At 43.1% G+C, this 14,294-nt stretch overlaps 4 protein-coding genes across 8 annotated transcripts in view; 3 read left to right on the forward strand and 1 right to left on the reverse strand.

Moving 5' to 3' along the window:
- rpl37a (ribosomal protein L37a) overlaps nucleotides 1-182 on the forward strand; it is a 3,654-nt gene extending 3,472 nt beyond the window's left edge. Inside the window, exon 4 of the mRNA XM_019864802.1 lies at nucleotides 18-182. Coding sequence (XP_019720361.1) covers nucleotides 18-81 — 64 coding nt within the window. The 3' untranslated portion in view covers nucleotides 82-182. The remainder of the gene's footprint in view (nucleotides 1-17) is intronic.
- A 712-nt stretch (nucleotides 183-894) lies between these two features.
- On the forward strand, nucleotides 895-4,509 carry pecr (peroxisomal trans-2-enoyl-CoA reductase). The gene is made up of 8 exons (XM_019864798.1): nucleotides 895-1,053; nucleotides 1,753-1,886; nucleotides 1,975-2,140; nucleotides 2,679-2,760; nucleotides 3,096-3,192; nucleotides 3,274-3,384; nucleotides 3,778-3,889; nucleotides 3,989-4,509. Exons 1-8 carry the CDS (start codon nucleotides 942-944, stop codon nucleotides 4,069-4,071), a joined length of 897 nt encoding a protein of 298 aa, XP_019720357.1. The 5' UTR covers nucleotides 895-941; the 3' UTR covers nucleotides 4,072-4,509.
- Nucleotides 4,510-4,524: 15 nt separating this feature from the next.
- Nucleotides 4,525-13,078, forward strand: LOC109512795 (uncharacterized). 4 transcript variants are annotated; one of them, XR_002167592.1, is made up of 9 exons: nucleotides 4,525-4,616; nucleotides 5,360-5,488; nucleotides 5,586-5,742; nucleotides 10,422-10,968; nucleotides 11,213-11,293; nucleotides 11,374-11,816; nucleotides 11,883-11,955; nucleotides 12,032-12,142; nucleotides 12,237-12,818. XR_002167592.1 is itself a non-coding variant. In XM_019864795.1 (6 exons), the coding sequence occupies exons 1-6, from the start codon at nucleotides 10,910-10,912 to the stop codon at nucleotides 12,631-12,633; spliced, it is 1,164 nt and encodes a 387-aa protein (XP_019720354.1). In that variant the 5' UTR covers nucleotides 10,692-10,909; the 3' UTR covers nucleotides 12,634-13,078. The 4 variants fall into 4 exon arrangements, 2 of the variants coding, with proteins under 2 accessions (XP_019720355.1, XP_019720354.1); XR_002167593.1 differs by lacking the exon at nucleotides 4,525-4,616 and adding an exon at nucleotides 4,671-4,694 and having other exon boundaries at nucleotides 12,237-13,078; XM_019864795.1 differs by lacking the exons at nucleotides 4,525-4,616; nucleotides 5,360-5,488; nucleotides 5,586-5,742 and having other exon boundaries at nucleotides 10,692-10,968; nucleotides 12,237-13,078.
- Nucleotides 5,798-9,956, reverse strand: LOC109512793 (UDP-glucuronosyltransferase 1-1-like). Of its 2 annotated transcripts, XM_019864794.1 has the most exons (10): nucleotides 9,381-9,956; nucleotides 8,573-8,636; nucleotides 7,936-8,084; nucleotides 7,679-7,806; nucleotides 7,470-7,563; nucleotides 7,256-7,381; nucleotides 6,999-7,086; nucleotides 6,581-6,800; nucleotides 6,462-6,500; nucleotides 5,798-6,091 (listed from the first exon to the last, which is right to left on the reverse strand). In XM_019864794.1, exons 1-10 carry the CDS (start codon nucleotides 9,954-9,956, stop codon nucleotides 5,860-5,862), a joined length of 1,716 nt encoding a protein of 571 aa, XP_019720353.1. In that variant the 3' UTR covers nucleotides 5,798-5,859. The 2 variants fall into 2 exon arrangements, with proteins under 2 accessions (XP_019720353.1, XP_019720352.1); XM_019864793.1 differs by lacking the exon at nucleotides 5,798-6,091 and having other exon boundaries at nucleotides 6,147-6,500; nucleotides 9,381-9,953.
- Nucleotides 13,079-14,294: the final 1,216 nt, after the last annotated feature.

A 14,294-nucleotide genomic window follows, 5' to 3' on the forward strand; every position in this document is an offset into this window, starting at 1 on the left:
CCCCCCCCCCCCTACAGCACAACTTCTGCCGTCACAGTCAAGTCAGCGATCAGGAGGCTGAAGGAGTTGAAGGAACAGTAAACTAGTGAGATGATCACTGGAGGATTTGGGACTTTGTTTTCAAAAATGAACCAACCTGGACTTGGCCTCAACATCCAACAATAAAGCTGTCTGGAGTGGAATTCTGTGTCCATGATCATTTTCAATATAAATGAAATCAAAATGTGCTTGTGTCAAAGATGTCATGACAGCCAAACACAGATGGAATTGAAGGAAACAATACCCCATCCACATTGAAATGAGTCATGATGTATGTGTGCAGAGTTTGAAAAAACAATAATTTCTGCAGTTTGCTGCAGATAAGATAACAAAACCTTTCTTTGTCTCACAATGGAAAAATTCCCATATCTAGGCTTCTATTTTGAAGCACAGGTTCTACAAAGTTATAATTTAACACAAATGTTTTGCTGGTTTAGCCATTGCTACTATTATGTGTTGGTATCACACGGCAATCTCGTTCTCTTTTGAGTAACGTGTGGATTTATTTTTTTAAGTGATAGGTTGACATGGCTTGTTTGTTCAGGGTGTACATTTTCTTTCTACATAGGGTCACTGAATTAGCATTTATTTTGAGTGGGATTGCAATTTGAGTAATCTGCCAAACAGTCACTTGAATGGGACTTTCTGAAAAAATATATACATATTTGTGTTAAAATATAGTTGTGACTGGGCTTGTTGGCAGAATTTTGTGAGTGGGATTCTTATAAATACCGCACTTAAAACGGAACCTAAACAAATCCCAAATGATTCTACATAATTCAGCATAACCTTGAGTTGGTACGCCAGTTGCTGGTCATAGGTCAAAGTACTGAATGATTGTAATACTGCTACACTACAGTAGGTGGCGCAGGTTGACTGCCAGGGAAAAAAAAGACAAAATCATGGCTGCGCGCAGTGTCTTTCGACCGGGTTTGTTCAACCATAAAGTTGCAATAGTGACTGGTGGAGCGACTGGCATCGGAAAGGCAATATCTACTGAGCTAGTGGAATTGGGTGAGTCATGTGGTTTTGTCTTTTTTCCCCCCGCTTCCAGTCGTCCCAACTCGTTAAAAAACGTTGGCGGACTGACTTACTCTACGCCAGTTCGACAAACTAGCTCTGTCCAGTAAATACTGGATGTGTTCAGCATGTTTTTAAGGTGCATACATTCCAGCATTGTCAATTCAATTACTCGGCGGTAGCCTACAGTATATACACAGAATCATTTTAATTTTTCAAATATCCATATCCTTCCATTCATTTTTCTGTAGTACTTGGCCTCATGACTGCTGCGGGTGAGTTGAAGCCTTCCACGCAGAAAAACAGATTATTAACCCTAGTTTGATAACAGTGAGACAGAAGATCCTTTTCACGGTTGCACCGTACTTCTTTGTAAATACTGTTCTCTAATTATAATGATACACATACATATGGGACCAGGGGGTGCTATAGCTCCACCAGATATCTGCGTAGCCCCAGTTAAGCCCCCCCAGAATTTCATTTGATATTCTAAAGTATAATCATAAATTATTTTCTAAAGATCCCTCATAACCCCCACGCCCTCCCATGCCCCACCATTCATCCTACCCATGTATCGGTCAAGACCGCGAGAGAGAAAAAGTCCTGGAGCCATGCCTGGATATTTGAAGTCATAGTTGTTGAGTCTTCATTCATTGCACTGTAATAGGTCAGCACTCCCAAACTTGTCCTCAGGTTGCAGTGTGGTGATTTCCAGCAGAAAAGCAGAGAGATTGGAGGCAGCTGCCCAGGAGATGAGACAAAAAATTCCAGCTTCCAGCCCCGCATGTGTCACTCCTCTACCTTGCAACATCCGTAACGAGGATGAGGTGCACTGCACACTCCTTTGACCTTGATGACAGCGACCTCATTAAATTGAAATTCGTCATGCACAGTGCTGGTCTAATTCCACTCCAGGTAAAGGCTCTCGTACGCTCAGTGCTGAAGCAGTATGGTCGCATCGACTTTTTGGTGAACAACGGCGGCGGTCAGTTCAGCAGTCCAGCAGAGCACATGTCTTCGAAAGGATGGAAAGCTGTGATCGACACAAACTTGACTGGCACCTTTCACTGTTGCAAGGAGGGTGAGGAAGCATTCACTCACATTTACGCTCTGTGTTTAAAGATAATACATGACTGTGTTGAGGACTGCACCAGAGTTATCATCGTTTGAGGTTTTTCATTGTAGTTTGTTTTTATTTTGTTTTGACTTTTGTATTTTAAATGCAGTTAGTTTTATTTCGTTTTTCAAGACAAGTTAGTTTTTTTAGTTTGTATTTTTTCGAAACCGCTTTGTTTTGGTTAATTTTTCAATTAGTTTTGTATTAGTCTTAGTTTTTTTAAAAATACATTTTATATGTCATGTGCAAGATTAAAAAAAAATCACTTACTATTGTGTAATAAAGTAAACCACAATCCTCAAATGACTGACCTTCCTTCTTCTGTAATGACGGATGTACAGAAGTAAGAAATAAAGCTTGTGTGAAATTCATTGACAAAGATAAAAACAAAGGACATTTTTGCTCTTCGTTTAGTTCGTTAGTGGAAATATTTCTTTTTTTAATGTTAATTTTCATTATTTCATTTTTGTTCATTCCAATAACCTTGAGTTGCACTCCACAGTGTACACGACATGGATGAAGCAACATGGAGGTGTGATCGTTAACATTATTGCTGACATGTGGAAAGGCTTTCCGGGCATGGCGTAAGTAGTCATCCCTGAAATGTAGACTGGTCCAAACCTCAAATAGAGCCCTTGACTGTGTTTGGAATCCATCTTCATCCACTACTTAGTCAACTCACCAAACACGCTTTGAATGTGCAGTGAGTCAAGTTCTTCCCTACATCAGGGACGTTCAAATTAAGGTCCATTTTTAATGACCCAAAGCATACACTACAAATAATATTTGATACGCCCCTCCGTCTATTACTACTACTACTAATGCTAATATTACAGTGTATGGTCCAGTAGTCATCTAATCCAAAAATTAGTAGGGAATGAATGGATGATTCCAAACACAGCCGTTGTCTCACGGACAGCCACACAGGCGCAGACAGAGCAGCAGTGGATAACTTAACAAAGAGCCTGGCCATTGAGTGGGCTGCCTCAGGTGTCCGAGTCAACGCTGTTGCCCCGGTATGCACAACGCCTGCCTTGTTCCATTTCCATCAATGTTTGATATTGTGGTGTTTCAAGCCGGTGTACGTTTGGCTGCAGGGCACAATTTTCTCTAAATCGGCAATGGAGAACTACAAGGAGCTCGGACCAACCCTTTTCAAGATGTCTGTCACTTTTAGTCCTGCAAAGAGACTTGGAGTACCAGAAGAGGTGTGAGTTGTGACAATTTAAAGATACCATAACACTCATTCCCCCACTATCCACGGGAGGGAGGGAGGGACCAACCCCTTCAATCAATAGTCAAAATGTCTGCCATCACTAAATATGTTTATAATTTCCTTTTATGGCACAAGATGGCAACAGAGCACTACTTTTGTCTAAATGAAGCGTCCCAAATCACTTCAACCGCGGTTAAGGTAGAAATTTTTCATTGAATATCAGGATAAGGCAGAGACTACGATTATGGAAATTCAGTCATGTTGTCTTGTCAGAACAGCTCGACAAAGTCATCACTGCTCTGCTCTCTTGTGCAATCTTTGACAAATATCCAAAGCACAATAAATTGCATTGTTTTTGTCCTCGATATTTTGTTTGTGTGGTCAGATTTCATCTGCAGTTTGTTTCCTGCTCTCTCCTGCCGCCTCCTACATTTCTGGAGCCACACTGAAGGTTGATGCAGGGCAGAGTCTGTACCACTCCATGTGGGAGATACCCAGTATGTTGAATTTTGTCACAACGTGCCTTCTGCACTGCTTGTTCCCCTCCATACAATTGTGTTTTACTCTGCTGTGCGTATCTGTGTGTCTGTGTCTAGATCATAGTTCGTGGCCCGAAAGTCCAGATGGGGAAAACCTGGATGCACTCAAGGACCTATTCAATCCCCAAAGCAAGCTGTAACTCATTCGTCCCACGATGATACCACAAAAACATGTAATCATCAAATACAATGCTGTCTGATTTAGACAAGACACAGATATGCTATGAATATACAAATGTGGGGTTTCTTGTAATACTGGAAACGTTTGAATGTGAATAACTAATTATCTGTGACAATTACGATAATGTGTAACAACAATTACTATAATGTGTAACATGTTGTACATGTTAAATAAATGTAATTACTGTTTCTAGATGATACATTGTGCCTGAAATTTTACTATGTCAACGGTATCAAACGTTTTGCTCAGCACGCAATTTATGCCTCATTATGTTTTAAAAGATGACAGGTGATAAGTCCCCTAATTATGTTCAATGTGGTTGATTGTGAGACGTTGCCTTGACACACTACAGTCCATTATTACTTTTCCAAATTTAAATAAAATACGAATAACAAAACTGCCGTTGGCGTTTGTTTTGTCCTAAACCGCTTGCCATACTTCTGCCGTATTGTAGTCGAAACTGTCGTAACCGCGCAGAAGCAGAGGTCACGACACAGGATCAGGGTACAGTGTTTTTATTATTCTTATAAAACGATGTTTCTGATAAACGCTATCGTTGTTCAGCCACATGAAACATCAATGGTTTGTTGATACATGATTGTTTAGTACCCCAGAAAAATGTTGCAATTATTGCTAAAGATTAGCCACAAGTAACGAGCTATGCTAGGTTCAGCAAAATGTTATTTTAGTGTATTTAAAGCCATGGATTGAGGTGTTATTTATTTACATTATTGAAATCAAACAAGTATCTATGCACAAAACGTTGTGTCATTAACTGAATGTCAAGTGTCGTGTGTTAGTTGTCATAATACTTATGAAATCGCCTCAACGGTAGTGTTGGCAGTTGCTTATTGTCACAGGCGCTTTACAGGAGTAAAATTGAGAGCCTTTATTATTTTTTGAGACTTAAAGAATGACGGCATACAGTTAGTCGTGTTATGATTGTGTACTGTGGCGTTAAAACATAGCCAGATGGCCAAGTATAACGAACTCGAGGTTAGAGAGATACAATATTCTATATTCATGCATCCCTGTTCGCCTGCATGTTTGACAATCAGATCTGTTCAGGGTGGGAGCAATAATGAGTCGAGTGAGGCTTTATAAAATGCAAATATGTGTTTCCCTAACTTTATAACAGCATTCATGAAAAATATGCAGAGCAGTTTATTTGGTCGCTGGACTTTGAGGGAAATACAGTATGTTGAGTTTGGGCTTGGAAGTGAAATATGTTCTCATTCACTCGTCAGAATGGGAGGTGACCATGGCCACAGCAAGATGTCCATGCCAGACTGGCGGCAGTGGAAGACTGAGGGCACTCCACTGGAGTTTACACAGCAAAGGCTGGCGGCCAGGGGCCTCAAGGACCCATGGGCCCGGTGAGCGTTTACATAGAGCTGTCTTAATACAGTACTTGAGACATCACTAATAGTGCATTGATTGCCAACTCAATTGTGTCTATCTCTCATTGTTTAGTAACGAAGCATGGAGGTACTCTGGTGGCTTTGCGCGTGCTGTCACTCTGTCCGATGTGCTGCTAAAAGGATTCAAGTGGGGCTTTGCTGCCTTTACTGTTGCCTTAGCTGTTGAATATGCCCTGTTCCCACCAAAGAAGGGCTCCCACTGATGCACAGTCTCTTTGATCAACCACGTGGTTTAACCTTTTGGTCCTACACAATAACGTGCAGTTCTCCCCACACTGTTAGGTTTATTTTGTTTCATTCGTAAATCAGATACCTCAGCTGCCACTCTAGTCTTGCTTTCTCTTTCTGCTCAGTTTCCGACAGCAGAACTTTAAACATTTTGCTGTCAAGACTATAAAAACGAGCACAATTGTAGCAAGTAGTGCTATTACGTCCAGACAGAAGTACTGGAACCAGTTGAGGTCATGGACGGCTGCTTTAAGGTGTTTGGCCCCTTTATGCCGCATCACAAACTCAGTCCAGTACACCGAAAGGTCCAGTGGATCAATGGGACGATCCCTGTGTAATGCTGACAGCCGCATCTCTTTGATCAACCACATGGTTTAACCTTTTGGTCCTACACAATAACGTGCGGTTCTCCCCACACTGTTAGGTTTATTATGTTTCATTCGTAAATCAGATACCTCAGCTGCCACTCTAGTCTTGCTTTCTCTTTCTGCTCAGTTTCCGACAGCAGAACTTTAAACATTTTGCTGTCAAGACTATAAAAACGAGCACAATTGTAGCAAGTAGTGCTATTACGTCCAGACAGAAGTACTGGAACCAGTTGAGGTCATGGACGGCTGCTTTAAGGTGTTTGGCCCCTTTATGCCGCATCACAAACTCAGTCCAGTACACCGAAAGGTCCAGTGGATCAATGGGACGATCCCTGTGTAACGCTGACAGCCTCTTCATGTTCTCTTTGTACCTAAAACAATGACCTTTAGTTGGATTCATCTTCAAACTTCTATGGCAATGTGTTCACACCGAGGGGGGGGAAATCCCTACCTAGTGTCATTTATGACCTCATTCAGTCCCTGTAGCAGGTCTTCTGCAGTGATGGATGAAATATCCAACACCACTCCCACTCCTCGACTCGCCATTCTTGCTGCATTGTCAGGCTGGTCCCCGCCAATCGGTACCATCACCATCGGAACGGCATGACAAAGTCCCTCGAAGAGACCGTGTGAGCCAGCATGAGTGATGAAGGCCCGAGCTCCGGGGTGAGCTAAAAAAGTTGGTTGAGCAATGACATATCGTAGTTGGATCAGAAAACGTGCATTGATAACCATCCATCTACAGAGTTACAGCCAGGAGTTTATTTACCAAGTAAGTCGTTTTGGGGCACCCAGGTTGTAGACTCGATCAGAAAACATGTGCATTGATAACCATCCTTCTATAGAGTTACAGCCAGGAGTTTATTTACCAAGTAAGTCGTTTTGGGGCACCCAGCTCATCATCTTGACATTTTCTGGTGTATTATCAGGAGCAACTTCAGAATATCTCCATATTACCTCACAAAGAAAATTGATTTTTTTCAAGTACTGCACTAATGTTTGGCCAGACAGACAAAATAGTTAGCTCACAAATATTTGTGTAGACATTAAGCATGAAGAGTTTTTTGTTTTTTGCAATATGCCATTTACCATTAAGAAATTCATCACCAAAATGACAACGGTCTACCTTCTGTGGAATCTGTCTGAACGCTTCAAGAAAGACTTGGGTTATTTCATCTGGCATTTTCTTCATTGAAGTGCCCAGTGTGAACACAACAAATCCCTGTTTTCCCGACACCCAGGGCTCCAAATCCTTGGACAAAAACACAGTGAGGCATTTCTTTGACATTTGACAGGCATTACAGTTGCAGTCACATGTAAACATACTCGGGGGGCCTTACTTCAGGCAGAGGATTCCTCACGTTGCAGTTGATGCCCCCGACTGGCACCATGTTCGGCATGAATGGGCGTGGAAACTCCATTGTGAAGTCAATCCTGTTCCAACACATTTGTTTAGAGCAGGGACTTGCAGAATGAGGGGTGTGCCCCATTTATTTAATTTTTTTCATAATTCTGCTCACAGTTGAATGGAATGACTTCGGCACGTTACCTGTGCAGCCAGATTGCCGAGTCTGAAAGCACCTCAGCCACACCCACGTCCTCTTCCAGGAACTCTTTGGCAATTTGGTCAAAGCGCCAATAGATGAGTCGGCAGAGGAGAGGCTCCAGCGCACTCACCTGAAAATCACCGAATGGTAAACAAGCTGGAGCTCCACATTTCACATGATGGAGTTTCAAAGAAAGAAGACACTCTTAACCGAAACAAATATCATGACCAGACACTTTGAAAACGGTGTCAGTGTTCACCAGAGTGTTGATGACTCTTTGTTTGAAGTCCATTTTATCTGTGAGGCCCGTGAAGAAGCGAGGCACGTAGGAAGGCGGCGAAGGACACCCTGTAGACTGCATGTCCAAAAAACAGGGAATTCCCCTCAGTAAATTAACCGTGGGAATACCTGAAAAGGATCCAGAAAAACGTGGTCATGAGAAAAATTGCAGTGAAAAATCAAAACCAAATGGTTTGCTCCGCCGGGTCCTCCCACATAGCAAAAACATGCACGTTGGTGGGGGAAATCTATTTCTTCTCCACTTGGCTTTGCGTGATTGATTGAATGCTCTCTGAAGACTCAAAATTGTTCATAGGTGTGAAAGTGAGTGTGAATGATCGTCTTGTTTTTATGTGCCCCGTGTTTGGCTTGAGAATGGGCAGTCCGCTCCAGCTGTGACCCTAATTGAGGACAAGCGTTCGAGAAAATGGATGGAACGTATCTCAGTGCATTCACCTAATTTCCGAGCTATCAAAGAGCCACTGAGTGTGAATGATCGTTTTGTTTTTATGTGCCCCGTGTTTGGCTTGAGAACGGGCAGTCCGCTCCAGCTGTGACCCTAATTGTTGAGGACAAGCTTTCGAGAAAATGGATGGAACGTATCTCGGTGCATTCACCTAATTTCCGAGCTATCAAAGAGCCAGTGGGCACCATGGGGTCTGTCAGGACAGCGTCAAATCTCTGTGGAATAAGGAGGAGTTTAAGAGTTATCCACATAAGCGCTATACTGTAGACAAAATCCTTCCCACCATCCTCACCGTCGTACTTAACTTGATATGGCTGACAAAAATGCTACTCACAAAAAGTTAGGAATATTCGGATTTAGGTTGGAATTTTCAACCTAAAATTCACTATAACCTTTGTGAACTTAATTTGACCCTATCTAAATTGTTGAAATGCATATGCGCAACTGTAAATTGTTAATGTACTTTTTTTGCACAACTTGCTGTTCTCTGACAAAAGGGAAGAACAGTAAAATTCCCAACAGGTGTTTGAACCGTGAATCGACCCATTCACTTGTCCACCTCTGTACCTTTCTGTGACTCTTCCAGTCTCTCTCCTCGAACGCGCTGATGACATTGAAACATTCACAGCCCAGTGGCCACTTCGCTTATCATCCCTTCAAAGCCTCGCAGTGGTGGGCTGCTTTTGACCGAATGTTAGATGTTGTCTTGGCCAATGATGTCAACAGATGTCAAGTGCAAAATGACACAGTTTGACATTCCAAAGTTAACCGAAGGTCAGATTACATTCACCTGTATAGTTAATAGTACAGGTTTATCCTGAAATTTCACCCGACAGCCCAATATTGCTAACTTTTCATGAGTAGGGTATGAATAAGTCCAATAAAATGAGTTTTGGCAGACACTTCATAAATACAAAACCACAGCAGCCCAATATGATGTTTTATTGGAAGGCACTCACCTGCTGAGCCAGATGCGAGATCAGACTGGCATTGAACAGAAGGCTTTCTGCGGTGGTGTGAAGCAATTCTGTAATTCTTTTTATCTGCGAGAATTTCTCCTGAATTCTCTCCAGGAAAGGCTGCGTAGCTTTTCCCAGCACATCTTCATTTTTGGACATTATAAAGTCAACAAAAGCCTTGTCAAATGGAAGAGGGTAGATCAGTGTCTCGTAGTGCTCCCCCGGACCGATCAGTATGGTGATCTCTGGCATCACAACGGTGACCCGGTGCCCGCGCCGACCCATTTCCTGAGAGATGGCCTTCATACCCACCCAGTGGCTCCCATCCATCGGTACCACCAGCAGTTTCCCCACGTAAGCACCGGTGTGACCTGCGGGGATGTTGTCTCTTGCTTCAGATCCTCTGGCCTGATGCACGATATCAGCCATGTTTAGCAGCAAGAGCGTCCACACTACTATCACCCTCATTGTTGTCTTTCCCTGTCTGGGCAGCGCACGCTGCGTGAAAAAAAATGAGGAAGTGAAATTCTCCCCGAGGCGACTGCTTCCTGTGTCTTCCTTGCTGAAATTCCTCATTGAATTCCAAGCGCTGTGTGTGTTCAAAGTCCTCCCTCCCTATGAAATGAGTGAGTTGTTTGATAAGGCAGGATCAGTCATTGACTTTCTGAGTGGATGGTTCACTATTTCAATCTAAAGAACAAGGCGTCAAATTTATAAGGTGCACTCTACTCTGCAGAGGTGTGAGGAGAAATCCACAGTAGGTCCATGATCGCAAAGGCCTAGTAAACTGTGCAAACCCCTAACGTTTACTGTGGGGGGAATGTAGCACCATTGATATCCTCTCATGTTATGCAAAGAAGATTTTACGAATATGAATTAAATTTTCATGCTGGGAACTGATGCATGCATCTATAGTCAAATTAAATTTTTAATAAAATTGAGAAACATTTTTAGTAAAGTAAAATTTTCATTTGAAAATTTCATTAAGATTTTTTAAAACATATTTTCAAGGAGTAAAAATTAACAGCGGAGATATGCAAGTTATATTCCTCAACCCTCCCCTGTTTATACTGGGACCAGATTAAATCTACTGTCCGAAATTTACTGTGTACATTTTGCAAAACCACACTTGAAGTTTCCCAAACAAATGTGAGAAAATGTGTCCGGTCCAATGAAACCAAATAGTTTTTGGCCATAATTTAGAAAAACAAGTATGTATGGGAACAAACAATAATGCTCAGCACCCCCCCAAAAAAATCACCCCACTTAAAGTGAGGCACAAAGGTCGCATCATGATTTCGGGTTGTTTTTCTTCCCTCCTGTAATAGAGCGACAATGTGGCCGCGAGGGGGCAGTGTGTACCAAAGTTAGCTTGATATGTCGTGGACGAAGAAGAAAAAGGGACGCCTGTTTGAGTTCTAGTAAGGTTTAAACGAAAGTTGAACATTTGTTATGAAAACCAAGCAAGTTTTCGAGCTTATGTGGCATAATGTTAAGAAGCAGGCACGTGGCTAAACATTTCAAGTTTGATGTTGACTCCGGCGATGGAAGCGCCAACACAAGCAGGCCGTGAGCCGTCTGAGATTAAGTAAGATAAACGCTACTTCTTCCAGTTCGTAGTTTTGATAGCCCGCGTCTGGGCGGACGCTTCTTGCCATTAGCTAACTACATTTTAGAATGTTTTAATCAGCGATAGACAAGCGGAGATTCATGAACATGTGATTTGAATTTGTGGGTGACAAGTATTTGATAATATCCGGGCTTAAATATCAGAATAAGCTTGTTTTCATTTGGCTTTGTTCGAGAGTTTTTGTTTGTCCTCCATTCAACAGAACTCCAGGTAGCACCGAATATGAATCCGATTGCTTTGAATCATACAACAAATCAAAACAACTGGAGGTTTTCCTTCAGAGGTGAGGTCTAACTTGAAACCGTGTGTATCCATAGTGTGACATCATTGATGGATGAAGCTCTTATATTTATTTGGTTACAGCTCTTTAGTGTACAGTCTGAATTGGAGAGTCACCATGAAGACTAGACACTCTTCCAGGTTGAAAACAGCTTCAAATAGGAAGCAAGACAAAAGTCCCAACCTAAGTGAAGATGTCATCCAACGCCGGGTTCGGCCAAAGAGGAGGAGGACTAGGAGGATGGGATTTGATGTCAGCGACATTAATAATGAGGACGACAGCAAGGATGTCATCAACAGTCATGTGGAGGAGGAGCCTGAAGAGGGTAGTAGTGTACAAGTGGTTGATCAAGGATTAGATGATTCAGATGATCAGTGTTGCTCCAGCGCTGCTCCTCCCCCACTGATGGTCAAGGCTCCCAACAAAAAGAGAAGACCACCGAGTGGCCTCTGCCCCCCCTGTCGGAAACTCTACCAGAGGGCAAAGAGGTTGAAAACTCCCATCAAAGATAAACTTTTGGATAATGGTAAGCGTAGCTGGGCTTGCTTATTGCGAAGGGGGTTTCCTATCTTTCTTATGGTTTGTATTTCAGATCCCACCTCCTTAACGTGCGACCACTGGGTCCTGCTGAAAAAGTGGAAGCCAAGTCGGCTACCTCACTCGGGGTGAGTCAAACCTTTGGCCCGAATGCTGAAGGTGGCACGCGAGCAGAAATGAAGACGCTCGATTTTGTGTTGTCAGGAAGCTTTCCCGCAGCGTCCTCCTTGTTCACACACGTTTGAAGGGGAAGAAAAAAGCAAAGGATGATGAGCATCAAAACTTGTGCTCAAGGCTGCATGTTTTCCTTCAGAGGTAATACTCGAAACCTCCGAATGCCCATTTCCCCGAAAAGACCGTTGAATTGACTTGTTTCCCGCAAAATCCGCTGAATGTGTTTTCGCGTCAGGAACCTCAGGCGGCCTCCCAAAGTGCTGGCAAGAAAGGAAAGGAATAGCGGCCAAAGGAAGAGGGCAAGAGACGACTCTCAGGATCCTCAAATGGTCAAGCAGAAGCATCTCCGCGGCAACAGCCTCCTGCAGGACGACAGCGGCTACTGTCACGAGAGGAGCAGCTTTGACTGGACTCGTGCCGGTCTTGATGTTGAGGGATGTCCCAGTGGGGAAAGCAGCCATGAAAACAACTCAAATGTGACCGCCAACATTCCCTGTACGTTCACCTCGGAGACCACCGAGCCGGGGGCCATCCCACGCAAGCCAAAAGCGCCGAGGAACAAGACGGCATTCCAAGACTTGCTCGCCCAGTTACGTGGCAACAGCAGCATGATTTTCAAAGAGACCCAGTAGACACTTTCGGCTCGGCGCGTTGTTCAAGTTGCTGGTTTGGCTGGCTAAAGGAAGTCTTGCAAGTAAGGTGGTTGTTTAGCCACCACTAACGAATTACTCGGTTTATTCTCTTAACAGTGTTGTCAAAAGCGGAGTCGGCAAGATTTCAGAATAAATGTCTTTCCAAGTTAGAATTCCACTCGAAATGGCTATACTTTTCTCTTTCGTGCCACGAGTAGCTGCGCTCCAATTCCCTCAACAAAGACCGAAGCCTTGAGTGTTGTTGATGAGGGACACCCTGAGATGATTTTTCTTCAAATTTGGATTTGAGTCTCCTTTCTGCGCGAACTGCAAATACATTACAAATGCTGTACTGAAGGACAAGACGGCGTCATTGTTGACCTTTGTTCGCCGTCTGCTTGAGCTATAATATAAGAAAAAAAAGGCCCGCCCCGTGCCCGTCAAATATCAGCGACAGGTGTCCATCAACGTGTTTTACTCTGTGATGTTGTTTCTGAGATTTTTGAGGCTGATAGCGCCGAACCTGGAGGAAGGCAAGGTTGAGATAAGCCACCGGCACTCTTTAGAAAGTGGAACGCTTTGGATTTGGGCATTGCTTTACTGTTTGTTCACGGGATTTGTGCACTGGAAGAGGATGGACATTCAGGGCTGAGACAGGAAGGACGTCTGCAGACTTGCTCTACGCCACGCAGAAAACTGAGCGGTCCAAAAAAAGGCTGCCGTCTTTGAATACAATTGAGAACGTTGACTCTTTCCGTATGGTAGCACGCGGATCAGCCGGGACATTTAAACCATCGAAATCTGCCCTGTGAAGACCATAATCTCCGATATCAATTCTGCAATGTATTTCTTAGTGTCAAAGGTCATTTTATAGTGTAGTATGTGTGTGTATAGAGAGAGAGAGAGAGAGAGAGAGATATTTCTTAGTGTCAAAGGTCATTATATAGTGTAGTATGTGTGTGTATAGAGAGAGAGATTTTGCCACGTAGCGAGCCACTGAAAAATAGATGACAGGCTGCAAATGGATGCCGGGCCGTAGTTTGGCCGCCCCTGGTGTAAAACCTCTCTTAATTTGGGAATTTTTCTTTCGGAAACTGAGTCATCATATTGAGAAAAGTGAGAATTCCGGGAATGTAGTCTGGCCGCCCCTGGTGTAAAACCTCTCAATTTGGGAATTTTTCTTTCGGAAACGGAGTCATCATATTGAGAAAAGTGAGAATTCCGGGAATGTGAGAAACCGTTGCAAAGATGACCTGAATGAGCTGAAAATTTTGATCAATCAAGAAATGCGGAAGGAGGTACATGTGTCAAATAGCTCTTCATTTCAGAATTTGGGAATTGTGGAATTTGGGGAATGTGGAAATTATTGGAATGTGGTTCCCAAGATATCTTGAATGAGCTTTTTAGTGCGGAATGGTTTCATTCTAGGGAAAGATGAGCAAAATGTCAGCAAAATATCATCTGATGAGCACACTTGGTCATTTCATTGGGGGAAAATGGCAATCTGGGGAATGTAGAAAAACATCGCCAAGATGTCATGGAATCGTTTGAATGGATGGAGAAAAGCGGAAGGAGTAGGAAGGAAAATAAATTGCGGGATAAACGCTAGCATTTTTGGGTGTAGAATAACGTGTGAACGCTGTTCGGCATCCCCCCGATTA

This window comes from Hippocampus comes, unplaced genomic scaffold (genome assembly GCF_001891065.2).
Source record: "Hippocampus comes isolate QL1 unplaced genomic scaffold, H_comes_QL1_v1.1 scaffold285, whole genome shotgun sequence".
Taxonomy (NCBI): domain Eukaryota; kingdom Metazoa; phylum Chordata; class Actinopteri; order Syngnathiformes; family Syngnathidae; genus Hippocampus; species Hippocampus comes.

Excerpts from the sequence above, each read along its gene's own strand:
- pecr (XM_019864798.1), top strand. The coding sequence starts at position 942 with ATGGCTGCGCGCAGTGTCTTTCGACCGGGTTTGTTCAACCATAAAGTT. Across the intron at positions 1,887-1,974 it reads ACATCCGTAACGAGGATGAG|GTAAAGGCTCTCGTACGCTC; the intron begins GTGCACTGCACA and ends ATTCCACTCCAG. Across the intron at positions 3,385-3,777 it reads GACTTGGAGTACCAGAAGAG|ATTTCATCTGCAGTTTGTTT; the intron begins GTGTGAGTTGTG and ends TTGTGTGGTCAG.
- LOC109512793 (XM_019864794.1), bottom strand. The coding sequence starts at position 9,956 with ATGAGGAATTTCAGCAAGGAAGACACAGGAAGCAGTCGCCTCGGGGAG. Across the intron at positions 8,085-8,572 it reads TTTGATAGCTCGGAAATTAG|GTATTCCCACGGTTAATTTA; the intron begins GTGAATGCACCG and ends GATCCTTTTCAG. Across the intron at positions 7,807-7,935 it reads AAAGAGTCATCAACACTCTG|GTGAGTGCGCTGGAGCCTCT; the intron begins GTGAACACTGAC and ends GGTGATTTTCAG.
- LOC109512795 (XM_019864795.1), top strand. The coding sequence starts at position 10,910 with ATGTTGACTCCGGCGATGGAAGCGCCAACACAAGCAGGCCGTGAGCCG. Across the intron at positions 11,294-11,373 it reads CTGGAGGTTTTCCTTCAGAG|CTCTTTAGTGTACAGTCTGA; the intron begins GTGAGGTCTAAC and ends ATTTGGTTACAG. Across the intron at positions 12,143-12,236 it reads CTGCATGTTTTCCTTCAGAG|GAACCTCAGGCGGCCTCCCA; the intron begins GTAATACTCGAA and ends TTTTCGCGTCAG.